The 12500-nt window shown below is 38.6% G+C and overlaps 1 protein-coding gene across 1 annotated transcript in view; it reads left to right on the forward strand.

Moving 5' to 3' along the window:
• Positions 1–12500, forward strand: part of grin2ab (glutamate receptor, ionotropic, N-methyl D-aspartate 2A, b) — a 344912-nt gene that overhangs the window by 234435 nt on the left and 97977 nt on the right. The window contains exons 6-8 of the mRNA XM_061984206.1: positions 575–709; positions 788–887; positions 10132–10337. Coding sequence (XP_061840190.1) covers positions 575–709; positions 788–887; positions 10132–10337 — 441 coding nt within the window. The remainder of the gene's footprint in view (positions 1–574; positions 710–787; positions 888–10131; positions 10338–12500) is intronic.

The following is a 12500-nucleotide window of genomic DNA, read 5'->3' on the forward strand; positions in this document are numbered from 1 at the left end:
AGGATGCTTACTGCGAGAGTGAACTACGTTCCGGCACTGGATATCCGGGTCCGTTGGTCTTTATGCTGCCTGCCCACATCAGACCCAGGTGTGCTGATCGACGATTGCCTGCAGCCTTGCAGGCGCGTGGCCGCGATGCGTGCAGAGCGAGCAGGGGCGTGTCCCGGCGCGCTTCTAGCGGGATTGTGCATGCGCCGTGACAATAATGATCAACATCCACCCCGGGTCCCGACTCTGAACAACCAGCACTTCATCCATGGCCACCGGACCTGTGCCCCCCCCCCTCCCTCCCCCCCTCTCCCTTGTGGAGAAAATAAAATAAACGGCAGATCAATTGGTCTAAAAAGGAGGGTCTATTTAAAGGCTGGAGTATACAAATGAGTTTTAAGATGGGACTTAAACGCTTCTACTGAGGTAGCATCTCTAACTGTTACCGGGAAGGTATCAGTTATTGATATTGATATTGGGTTTCACTATGTTTTCACTATGTAAAAAGCGCTTTGAGTCACTAGAGAAAAAGCGCTATATAAATATAATTCACTTCATTCACAATGTGAACGCTCCACTCTCGCAGCTTTGTGCGCTGGGACCTCCAGAGCGTGGTCACGCTGGACGCTATGGACGGCGACCCCAACTCCAAGTCTCACATCGCCCTCAAGAGGATCCAGAGTCCCGTCATCCTGCTGTACTGCTCCAAGGACGAGGCGGTGTAAGGAGCCACCACCTTTTGTTAGCTGGGGGGGGGCGGGGTCATATCTTTTTGACTGGCTGTGTAACTCCTTGACAGGTACATTCTAGAAGAGGCACGCTCCTTGGGCCTCATTGGAGCCGGTTACATCTGGATCGTGTCCAGTCTCACCACCGGAAACCCCGACTTTACACCAGAGGTACACAACAAGTACTTTAGACCAAGTCAGTCTTTCTCAATTCTTTTTTGTCACGCCCCCCCCACCTGAAGTTAAGGTTTATTATTTATCTACATGTGTCAAGATAGTCCTTTACCAACACTAAAGATGCTATTATGCTAATGCCTCTCACGCCCTCCCCCTCTTATCCCTAACACTTTACAGCACTACATTTTTCACGCCCCCCCCCACCTGAAGTTAAGGTTTATTATTTATCTGCATGTGTCAAGATTGTCCTTTACTAACACTAAAGATGCTATTATGCTAATGCCTCTCACGCCCCCCCTCATCCCTAATACTTTACAGCACTACATTTTACACGCCCCCCCCCCACCTGAAGTTAAGGTTTATTATTTATCTGTATGTGTCAAGATAGTTCTTTACTAACACTAAATATGCTATTACGCTAATGCCTCTCACGCCCCCCCCCCCACGCCCCCCGTATCCCTAACACTTTACAGCACTATGTTTTTCATGCCCCCCCTACTTGAAGTTAAGGTTTATTATTTATCTGTATGTGTCAAGATGGTTCATTACTAACACCAAAAATGCTAGTGCCTCTCACGCCCCTCCTTACAGCACTCCCCCAGGTGGGGCCGGCCCCTCTATTTAAGTAGCATTTTTCTTCATGACAGAATTTTTGCATGCAACCCCCACCCTGAAGTGTATGCCTGTATGCATCAAAATAGTTATTCACAAACACTAAATATGCTATTATGCTATTGCCTCCCCCCCCCCAACCTTTCCCCCCCTGTTTAGAACTTGCTCACACTTAAATTTTTCTTGGTGACAGAATTTTTTCACACAACCACCACTCTGAAGTGTATGCCTGTATGCATCAAAATAGTTCTTTACAAACACTAAATATGCTATTATGCTAATGCCTCTCACGCCCCCCCCCATTGTTTAGAACTTGCTCACACTTACATTTTTCTTGATGACAGAATTTTTTCACGCAACCCCCCCTGAAGTGTATGCATGTATGCATCAAAATAGTTCTTTACAAACACTAAATATGCTATTATGCTAATGTCTCTCACGCCCCCCATTGTTTAAAACTTGCTTTCACTTACATTTTTCTTGATGACAGTCTTTTTTCATGCAACCCCTCCTTTAGTGTACGCCTGTATGCATCAAAATAGTTCTGTACAAACACTAAAGATGCTATTATGCTAATGCCTCTCACGCCCCCCATTGTTTAAAACTTGCTCTCACTTACATTTTTCTTGATGACAGTCTTTTTTCATGCAACCCCTCCTTTAGTGTACGCCTGTATGCATCAAAATAGTTCTTTACAAACACTAAAGATGCTATTATGATAATGCCTCTCACGCCCCCCATTGTTTAAAACTTGCTCTCACTTACATTTTTCTTGATGACAGTCTTTTCTCATGCAACCCCTCCTTTAGTGTACGCCTGTATGCATCAAAATAGTTATTTACAAACACTAAAGATGCTATTATGCTAATGCCTCTCACACCCCCCATTGTTTAAAACTTGCTCTCACTTACATTTTTCTTGATTACAGTCTTTTTTCATGCAACCCCCCCTTTAGTGTACGCCTGTATGCATCAAAATAGTTCTGTACAAACACTAAAGATGCTATTATGCTAATGCCTCTCACGCCCCCCAATTGCTTAGAACTTGGTTTTATGACAACATTTGAGTCTCATTTGCAATGCAGTTGCACGTCCAAGACATTAGAGGGCAGTACTGTACAGGCTAATTAGGAAGTAGCTTTTTTTCACAAAGTCAAACGTGTTATGCTGCGCCCCACAAAGTGTTAATACTGTACGTATTGTGTTGTTTACACACCAGCTGTTTGATCATTCATCTTAGTTGTAGTTTTCACTACCACATTCAGATGGTGTTGAAATCGCCATGTAAAAACGCTAATGCTAATAGTAGCCTGCCATTGTCAAATCCAATGTGAATTAGCATCAAGCTAGCGCATTTTGCTTTAAGTTTGAGTGTTTTCTACCAAGAATACTTGCTTTGTTGGTGTTGACAACTGCAACGTTACTTAGTTACTTAGTTGGCCAAGTCTGCCTTGACGGATTGTTTACGTTAGTCTGCAAGCGGACACAATCACCACACCAATTAAAACCCGGTAGTATTTGGTCCACGCCTATAAAAGTAGGCACCACTAGTCACTTGCGAGCCGGCTGCTGCCCTCTTGTGGCGTTAATAAAGAGCAATACGAGTTAATTCATTAAATCCAGCTTTTACGGTCTTCTTATTGCCTCCTCAGCGGTTTTTTCAGATGCACTCCGGGCTCAAACACTCACACTCGCGTGCCTGCCTTCTCCTTTTTTGTTGCCAGCCATCAATCGCCTTTTCCGGACACTTTCAAGGCGCAGCAACAGCTGACTGGACGCTTTCTGGCCCACCTTGTGAATGAAACATGGGGACGCGGGGGAGGGGGGGCGAGGGGGGTGACATATTTGTTTACGTTGTCGGAAAGAAAGACGGTTCATCCTTTTTGTGCGCTGAAGATGTTAGTCGAGCCAAGGAGTCCGCACCGAAACACGCTCGACAAAAACCAGAACGGTCTTCTTCTAGTCCGTGCAGAACCGAGAATGGAGCAACCAGACCTCAGTGCTTTTTGTGAAGTGGAGTTAGAAGGTTGTTGTCCATGTTCTAAATAGGACACTTCACAACAAATACGTCCTTGAAACGTAGTGTTGTGCCATATAAGTGACATCAATACAGCTTTTTAGTACTACAGTATGTTGAGGACCAGGGATGGGTACCGAATCCGGTACTTTTTCCGGTACAATGTATATTAGCACAAATACAACGTTGAAACAACGTGCTTTTTGACAACGTTTATTCAATGTTGGGTTCTGACGTTGATTTTGATCATTGAAATTTGGTCATTTTCCAACCAAAATTCTACATCACGAATACATTGAAACAACATGCCTTTTGGCGACGTTTATTCAATGTTGGGTTCTGACGTTGATTTGACCATTAGATTTTGGTCATATTCCAACCAAAATTCTACAACACAAACATAACTTTGAAACATGTTTTTGACGACGTTTATTCAATGTTGGGTTCTGACGTTGATTTTGATTGAAATTTGGTCATTTCCCAACCAAAATTCTACAACACAAATACGTTGAAACAACATGCTTTTTGGCGACGTTTATTTAATATCGGGTTCTGACGTTGATTTGACCATTGAAATTTGGTCATTTTCCAACCAAAATTCTACAACACAAACATAACGTTGAAACAACATGTTTTTTGACAACGTTTATTCAATGTTGGGTTCTGACGTTGATTTTTATCATTGAAATTTGGTCATTTTCCAACCAAAATTCTACATCACAAATACAACGTTGAAACAACATACTTTTTGACGTTTATTCAATGTTGGGTTCTGACGTTGATTTTGATTGAAATTTGGTAATTTCCCAACCAAAATTCTACAACACAAATACAACGTTGAAACAACATGCTTTTTGACAACGTTTATTCAATATCGGGTTCTGACGTTGATTTTGATCATTGAAATTTGGTCATTTTCTGACCAAAATTCTACAACGTTGAAACAAAATGCTTTTTGATGACGTTTATTCAATGTTGGGTTCTGACGTTGATTTGACCATTGAAATTTGGTCATTTCCCAACCAATATTCTACAACACAAATACAACGTTGAAACAACATGCTTTTTGACAACATTTATTCAATGTTGGGTTCTAACGTTGATTTTGATCATTGAATTTTGGTCATTTCCCAACCAAAATTCTACATCACAAATACGATGAAACAACATGCTTTTTGACGACGTTTATTCAATGTTGGGTTCTGACGTTGATTTGACCATTGAAATTTGGTCATTTTCTAACCAATATTCTACAACACAAACATAACTTTGAAACATGTTTTTTGACGACGTTTATTCAATGTTGGGTTCTGACGTTGATTTTGATTGAAATTTGGTCATTTCCCAACCAAAATTCTACAACACAAATACAACGTTGAAACAACATGCTTTTTGACAACGTTTATTCAATGTTGGGTTCTGACGTTGATTTTGATCGTTGAAATTTGGTCATTTTCCGACCAAAATTCTACAACACAAATACAACGTTGAAACAACATACTTTTTGACGTTTATTCAATGTTGGGTTCAGACATTAATTTGATCATTGAAATTTGGTCATTTTCCAACCAAAATTCTACATCACAAATACGTTGAAGCAACATGCTTTTTGATGACGTTTATTCAATGTTGGGTTCTGACGTTGATTTGACCATTGAAATTTGGTCATTTTCCAACCAAAATTCTACAACACAAATACAACGTTGAAACAACATGCTTTTTGACAACGTTTATTCAATATCGGGTTCTGACGTTGATTTTGACCATTGAAATTTGGTAATTTTCCGACCAAAATTCTACAACACAAATACAACTTTGAAACAACATACTTTTTGACGTTTATTCAATGTTGGGTTCAGACATTGATTTGATCATTGAAATTTGGTCATTTCCCAACCAATATTCTACAACACAAATACAACGTTGAAACAACATGCTTTTTGACAACGTTTATTCAATGTTGGGTTCTGACGTTGATTTGACCATTGAAATTTGGTCATTTTCTAACCAATATTCTACAACACAAACATAACTTTGAAACATGTTTTTTGACGACGTTTATTCAATGTTGGGTTCTGACGTTGATTTTGATTGAAATTTGGTCATTTCCCAACCAAAATTCTACAACACAAATACAACGTTGAAACAACATGCTTTTTGACAACGTTTATTCAATGTTGGGTTCTGACGTTGATTTTGATCATTGAAATTTGGTCATTTTCCGACCAAAATTCTACAACACAAATACAACGTTGAAACAACATACTTTTTGACGTTTATTCAATGTTGGGTTCAGACATTAATTTGATCATTGAAATTTGGTCATTTTCCAACCAAAATTCTACATCACAAATACGTTGAAGCAACATGCTTTTTGATGACGTTTATTCAATGTTGGGTTCTGACGTTGATTTGACCATTGAAATTTGGTCATTTTCCAACCAAAATTCTACAACACAAATACAACGTTGAAACAACATGCTTTTTGACAACGTTTATTCAATATCGGGTTCTGACGTTGATTTTGACCATTGAAATTTGGTAATTTTCCGACCAAAATTCTACAACACAAATACAACTTTGAAACAACATACTTTTTGACGTTTATTCAATGTTGGGTTCAGACATTGATTTGATCATTGAAATTTGGTCATTTCCCAACCAATATTCTACAACACAAATACAACGTTGAAACAACATGCTTTTTGACAACGTTTATTCAATGTTGGGTTCTGACGTTGATCTTGATTGAAATTTGGTAATTTCCCAACCAAAATTCTACAACACAAATACAACGTTGAAACAACATGCTTTTTGACGACGTTTATTAAATGTTGGGTTCTGACGTTGATTTTGATCATTGAAATTTGGTCATTTTCCGACCAAAATTCTACAACACAAATACAACTTTGAAACAACATACTTTTTGACGTTTATTCAATGTTGGGTTCAGACATTGATTTGATCATTGAAATTTGGTCATTTTCCAACCAAAATTCTTCATCACAAATACGTTGAAACAAAATGCCTTTTGACGACGTTTATTCAATGTTGGGTTCTGACGTTGATTTTGATTGAAATTTGGTCATCTTCCAACCAAAATTCTACATCACAAATACGTTGAACCAACATGCTTTTTGACGACGTTTATTCAATGTTGGGTTCTGATGTTGATTTGACCATTGAATTTTGGTCATATTCCAACCAATATCCTACATCACAAACATAACTTTGAAACATGTATTTTGACGACGTTTATTCAATGTCGGGTTCTGACGTTGATTTTGATTGAAATTTGGTCATTTCCCAACCAAGATTCTACAACACAAATACAACGTTGAAACAACATGCTTTTTGACAAACGTTTATTCAATGTTGGGTTCTGACGTTGATTTTGATCATTGAAAGTTGGTAATTTTCCGACCAAAATTCTACAACACAAATACAACTTTGAAACAACATACTTTTTGACGACGTTTATTCAATGTTGGGTTCAGACATTGATTTGATCATTGAAATGTGGTCATTTTCCAACCTAAGTTCTACAACACAAATACGTTGAAACAACATGCTTTTTGATGACGTTTAATCAATGTTGGGTTCTGACGTTGATTTTGATCATTGAAATTTGGTCATTTTCCAACCAAAATTCTACAACACAAATACAACATTGAAACAACATGCTTTTTGACTACGTTTATTCAATGTTGGGTTCTGACGTTGATTTGACCATTGCATTTTGGTCATATTCCAACCAATATTCTACAACACAAACATAACTTTGAAACATGATTTTTGACGACGTTTATTCAATGTCGGGTTCTGACGTTGATTTTGATTGAAATTTGGTCATATTCCAACCAAAATTCTACAACACAAATACAACGTTGAAACAACATGCTTTTTGATGTTTATTCAATGTTGGGTTCAGACATTGATTTGATCATTGAAATTTGGTCATTTTCCAACCAAAATTCTACATCACAAATACGTTGAAACAACATGCTTTTTGTCGACGTTTATTCAATGTTGGGTTCTGACGTTGATTTGACCATTGAAATTTGGTCATTTTCCAACCAAAATTCTACAACACAAATACAACGTTGAAACAACATGCTTTTTGACGACGTTTATTCAATGTTGGGTTCTGACGTTGATTTGACCATTGAAATTTGGTCATTTTCCAACCAAAATTCTACAACACAAATACAACGTTGAAACAACATGCTTTTTGACGACGTTTATTCAATGTTGGGTTCTGACGTTGATTTTGATTGAAATTTGGTCATTTCACAACCAAAATTCTACAACACAAATACGTTGAAACAACATGCTTTTTGGCGACGTTTATTTAATATCGGGTTCTGACGTTGATTTGACCATTGAAATTTGGTCATTTTCCAACCAAAATTCTACAACACAAACATAACGTTGAAACAACATGTTTTTTGACGTTTATTCAATGTTGGGTTCTGACGTTGATTTTTATCATTGAAATTTGGTCATTTTCCAACCAATATTCTACAACACAAATACAACGTTCAAACAACATGCTTTTTGACAACGTTTATTCAATGTCAGGTTGTGGCGTTGATTTGACCATTGAATTTTGGTCATTTTCAAACCAAAATTCTACAACACAAATATAACGTTGAAACAACATACTTTTTGACAATGTTTATTCAATGTTGTGTTCAGACGTTGATTTTATCATTGAAATTTGGTCATTTAGCAACCAATATTCTACAACACAAATACGTTGAAACAACATGCTTTTTGACATTTATTCAACGTCAGATTGTGACGTTGATTTGACCATTTAATTATTTTTTTTCCCAACCAAAATTCTACAACGCAAATACGTTGAAACAACATGCTTTTTGACGTTTATTCAATGTTGGGTTCAGACGTTGATTTGATCATTGAAATTTGGTCATTTTCCAACCAAAATTCTACAACACGAATACAACGTTGAAACAACATGCTTTTTGTAGACGTTTAGTCAATGTCAGGTTCTGACGTTGATTTGGCCATTGAAATTTGGTCATTTTCCAACCAAAATTCTACAACACAAACATAACGTTGAAACAACATGTTTTTTGACGTTTATTCAATGTTGGGTTCTGACGTTGATTTTTATCATTGAAATTTGGTCATTTTCCAACCAATATTCTACAACACAAATACAACGTTGAAACAACATGCTTTTTGACAACGTTTATTCAATGTCAGGTTGTGGCGTTGATTTGACCATTGAATTTTGGTCATTTTCAAATAAAAATTCTACAACACAAATATAACGTTGAAACAACATGCTTTTTGACAATGTTTATTCAATGTTGTGTTCAGACGTTGGTTTGATCATTGAAATTTGGTCATTTTCCAACCAATATTCTACAACACAAATACGTTGAAACAACATACTTTTTGACATTTATTCAACGTCAGATTGTGACGTTGATTCGACGATTGAATTTTGTTTTTTTCCCCAACCAAAATTCTACAACGCAAATACGTTGAAACAACATGCTTTTTGACGACGTTTATTCAATGTTGGGTTCAGACGTTGATTTGATCATTGAAATTTGGTCATTTTCCAACCAAAATTCTACAACACGAATACAACGTTAAAACAACATGCTTTTTGTAGACGTTTAGTCAATGTTAAGTTCTGACGTTGATTTGACCATTGAAATTTGTTCATTTCCCAACCAAAATTTTACAACACAAACAACGTTGAAACAACATGCTTTTTGACAACGTTTAATCAATGTTAGGTTCTGACATTGATTTGACCATTGAATTTTACACTGCATTATACTGTACTCGGTATGTACTGTATCGCCGTTTTAAGGTCATGGTTCGATTCCTTTTGTGTACAACCAGGGAACCAAATGCATAAACATAAAACTGTTGAGGTTTTTTTTTTTTAACTGTTGAGGTTTTTTTTTTTTAATCTTTGGTGATTTTTTTTTTTTTAAAGAGTAATAAATTAAAAAAGTAACAACAAATTATATAAAGTAATTAAATAAAATAATAAATATAAATACAAATGATAATAATTGAATACAAATATAATAAATATAAAGATAAATAAACAAATAAATACATAATAAATAAAATATATTAAATATTAGTTTTATTAATATTTAATATTTTAGTTTTTAAAAATGTTGCCTATTTGTTGAAGTGAAAGTGTTCCCATCAGGCAATTTTAACAACAGAAGAGTGTTTTCAAGCACTGGCTTCTCCTTGGCACTATCGCTTGCCATGGCGTCCACTCGACTATATACCAAGCACACACATGGCTAATCAAACACTTCCTGTCTCTCACTTTTAATGTGTACTATGTGGGAACTCATCTTTATTCGGTAGTGAAAAATCTGAATTCAAACACTTTCTATGGAGGTTTTAGAATCACAAAAAAATCAAAAAGCAACAAGAGTTTAACACTTCTTTGAATTTTGCTCAAATTTCAGATTATTTGCAGAATTTAGAAGAGTTTGACTTTCTATGTCACGACTAAAACATTTGTATTATTTTTTAAATTCAAATAATACATCCAAACTGTCCGTTTGATGAGACGTTTATTCCATCCGCCCCGGCCCAGGCCTTTCCTCTGGGAATGATCTCCGTGTCCTACGACGACTGGGAGTACCCGCTGGAGACGCGGATGCGGGACGGGGTGGACATCATCCTGTCCGCCGCCACCGCCATGCTGCGGGAGAAAGGCGAACTGCCGGAGGCCCAGAGCAGCTGCTTCAGCACGCCGTCCGACCGCAGCCCGGGGAAACTGCCGCCCAGCGCCCTGCGCAGGTACCGCGCCTCTGAATACGTCGCTCATATATTGCTTATTGCCCTTTTTTGTCTCTCACGCTGGGGTGAGTTTGCTGACAGTACATCATTTTCTCCTCCCCAAAAAATCCCAATTTTAAGGAAAAGGATGTGTTGGTTATTGCTGACCGTGCCAAATTTTTGACAAAAATCCTAATTCAAGGAAATGGAACATACTACTCATATAATGAGTTATGTCATCGATACTTGTCATTGGTTTTATTAGAGTTAAGAGCCCTTGAAGGCCTCTGTGTTACCTTCGTGTGTGCGTGCGTGCGTGCGTGCGTGCGTGCGTGCGTGCGTGCGTGCGTGCGTGCGTGCGTGCGTGCGTGCGTGCGTGCGTGCGTGCGTGCGTGCGTGCGTGCGTGCGTGCGTGCGTGCGTGCGTGCGTGCGTGCGTGCGTGCGTGCGTGCTCTTCACATGAGTGAACACAATCCGAATTTAAGCAGCTTTGTTCTCCTTTCCTTGTTGCTGGGTTCTGTGGGTGGCACACACACGGCAGAATAAAATGGTGTGTGTGTGTTTGAGCGTCCACTCAACCCTTGCAGTCTTGTACACGAACGGATTTAAAGGCACATGCACAAATTGTAGGCTTTGAGAGACGCCCGATGAATAAAATTATAACGTTTTTGGTCAGCAAATGTTAATTTGGATCAGGGGTCCCAAAACGTTTAGACTCGGGGGCCCGCATTGGGTTAAAACAATTTGGCTGGGGGCCGGGCTGTATTTATATATATATATATATATATATATATATATATATATATATATATATATATATGTATGTGTGTGTGTGTGTGTGTATACATTAGGGCTGGGCAATATGGCCTTTTTTTAAAGGGGAACATTATCACCAGACCTATGTAAGCGTCAATATATACCTTGATGTTGCAGAAAAAAGACCATATATTTTTTAACCGATTTCCGAACTCTAAATGGGTGAATTTTGGCGAATTAAACGCCTTTCTAATATTCGCTCTCGGAGCGATGACGTCACAACGTGACGTCACATCGGGAAGCAATCCACCATTTTCTCAAACACCGAGTCAAATCAGCTCTGTTATTTTCCGTTTTTCGACTGTTTTCCGTACCTTGGAGACATCATGCCTCGTCGGTGTGTTGTCGGAGGGTGTAACAACACGAACAGGGACGGATTCAAGTTGCACCAGTGGCCCAAAGATGCGAAAGTGGCAAGAAATTGGACGTTTGTTCCGCACACTTTACCGACGAAAGCTATGCTACGACAGAGATGGCAAGAATGTGTGGATATCCTGCGACACTCAAAGCAGATGCATTTCCAACGATAAAGTCAAAGAAATCTGCCGCCAGACCCCCATTGAATCTGCCGGAGTGTGTGAGCAATTCAGGGACAAAGGACCTCGGTAGCACGGCAAGGAATGGCGGCAGTTTGTTCCCGCAGACGAGCGAGCTAAACCCCCTGGATGTCTTGGCTCACACCGTCCCAAAGATGATCAAGAGAAGAATATCGACCCTAGCTTCCCTGGCCTGCTGACATGAGGGTATGTCTACAGAATATATTAATTGATGAAAATTGGGCTGTCTGCACTCTCAAAGTGCATGTTGTTGCCAAATGTATTTCATATGCTGTAAACCTAGTTCATAGTTGTTAGTTTCCTTTAATGCCAAACAAACACATACCAATCGTTGGTTAGAAGGCGATCGCCGAATTCGTCCTCGCTTTCTCCCGTGTCGCTGGCTGTCGTGTCGTTTTCGTCGGTTTCGCTTGCATACGGTTCAAACCGATATGGCTCAATAGCTTCAGTTTCTTCTTCAATTTCATTTTCGCTACCTGCCTCCACACTACAACCATCCGTTTCAATACATGCGTAATCTGTTGAATCGCTTAAGCCGCTGAAATCCGAGTCTGAATCCGAGCTAATGTCGCTATAGCTTGCTGTTCTTTCCGCCATGTTTGTTTGTATTGGTTTCACTATGTGACGTCACAGGAAAATGAAAAAAAATCAGGCACTTTGAAGCTTTTTTTAGGGATATTGCGTGATGGGTAAAATTTTGAAAAAAACTTCGAAAAATATAATAAGCCACTGGGAACTGATTTCTAATGGTTTTAACAATTCTGAAATTGTGATAATGTTCCCCTTTAATATCTCGATATTTTTAGGCCAT

The sequence above is a fragment of the Nerophis lumbriciformis genome, linkage group LG25 (genome assembly GCF_033978685.3).
Source record: "Nerophis lumbriciformis linkage group LG25, RoL_Nlum_v2.1, whole genome shotgun sequence".
Lineage (NCBI taxonomy): Eukaryota > Metazoa > Chordata > Actinopteri > Syngnathiformes > Syngnathidae > Nerophis > Nerophis lumbriciformis.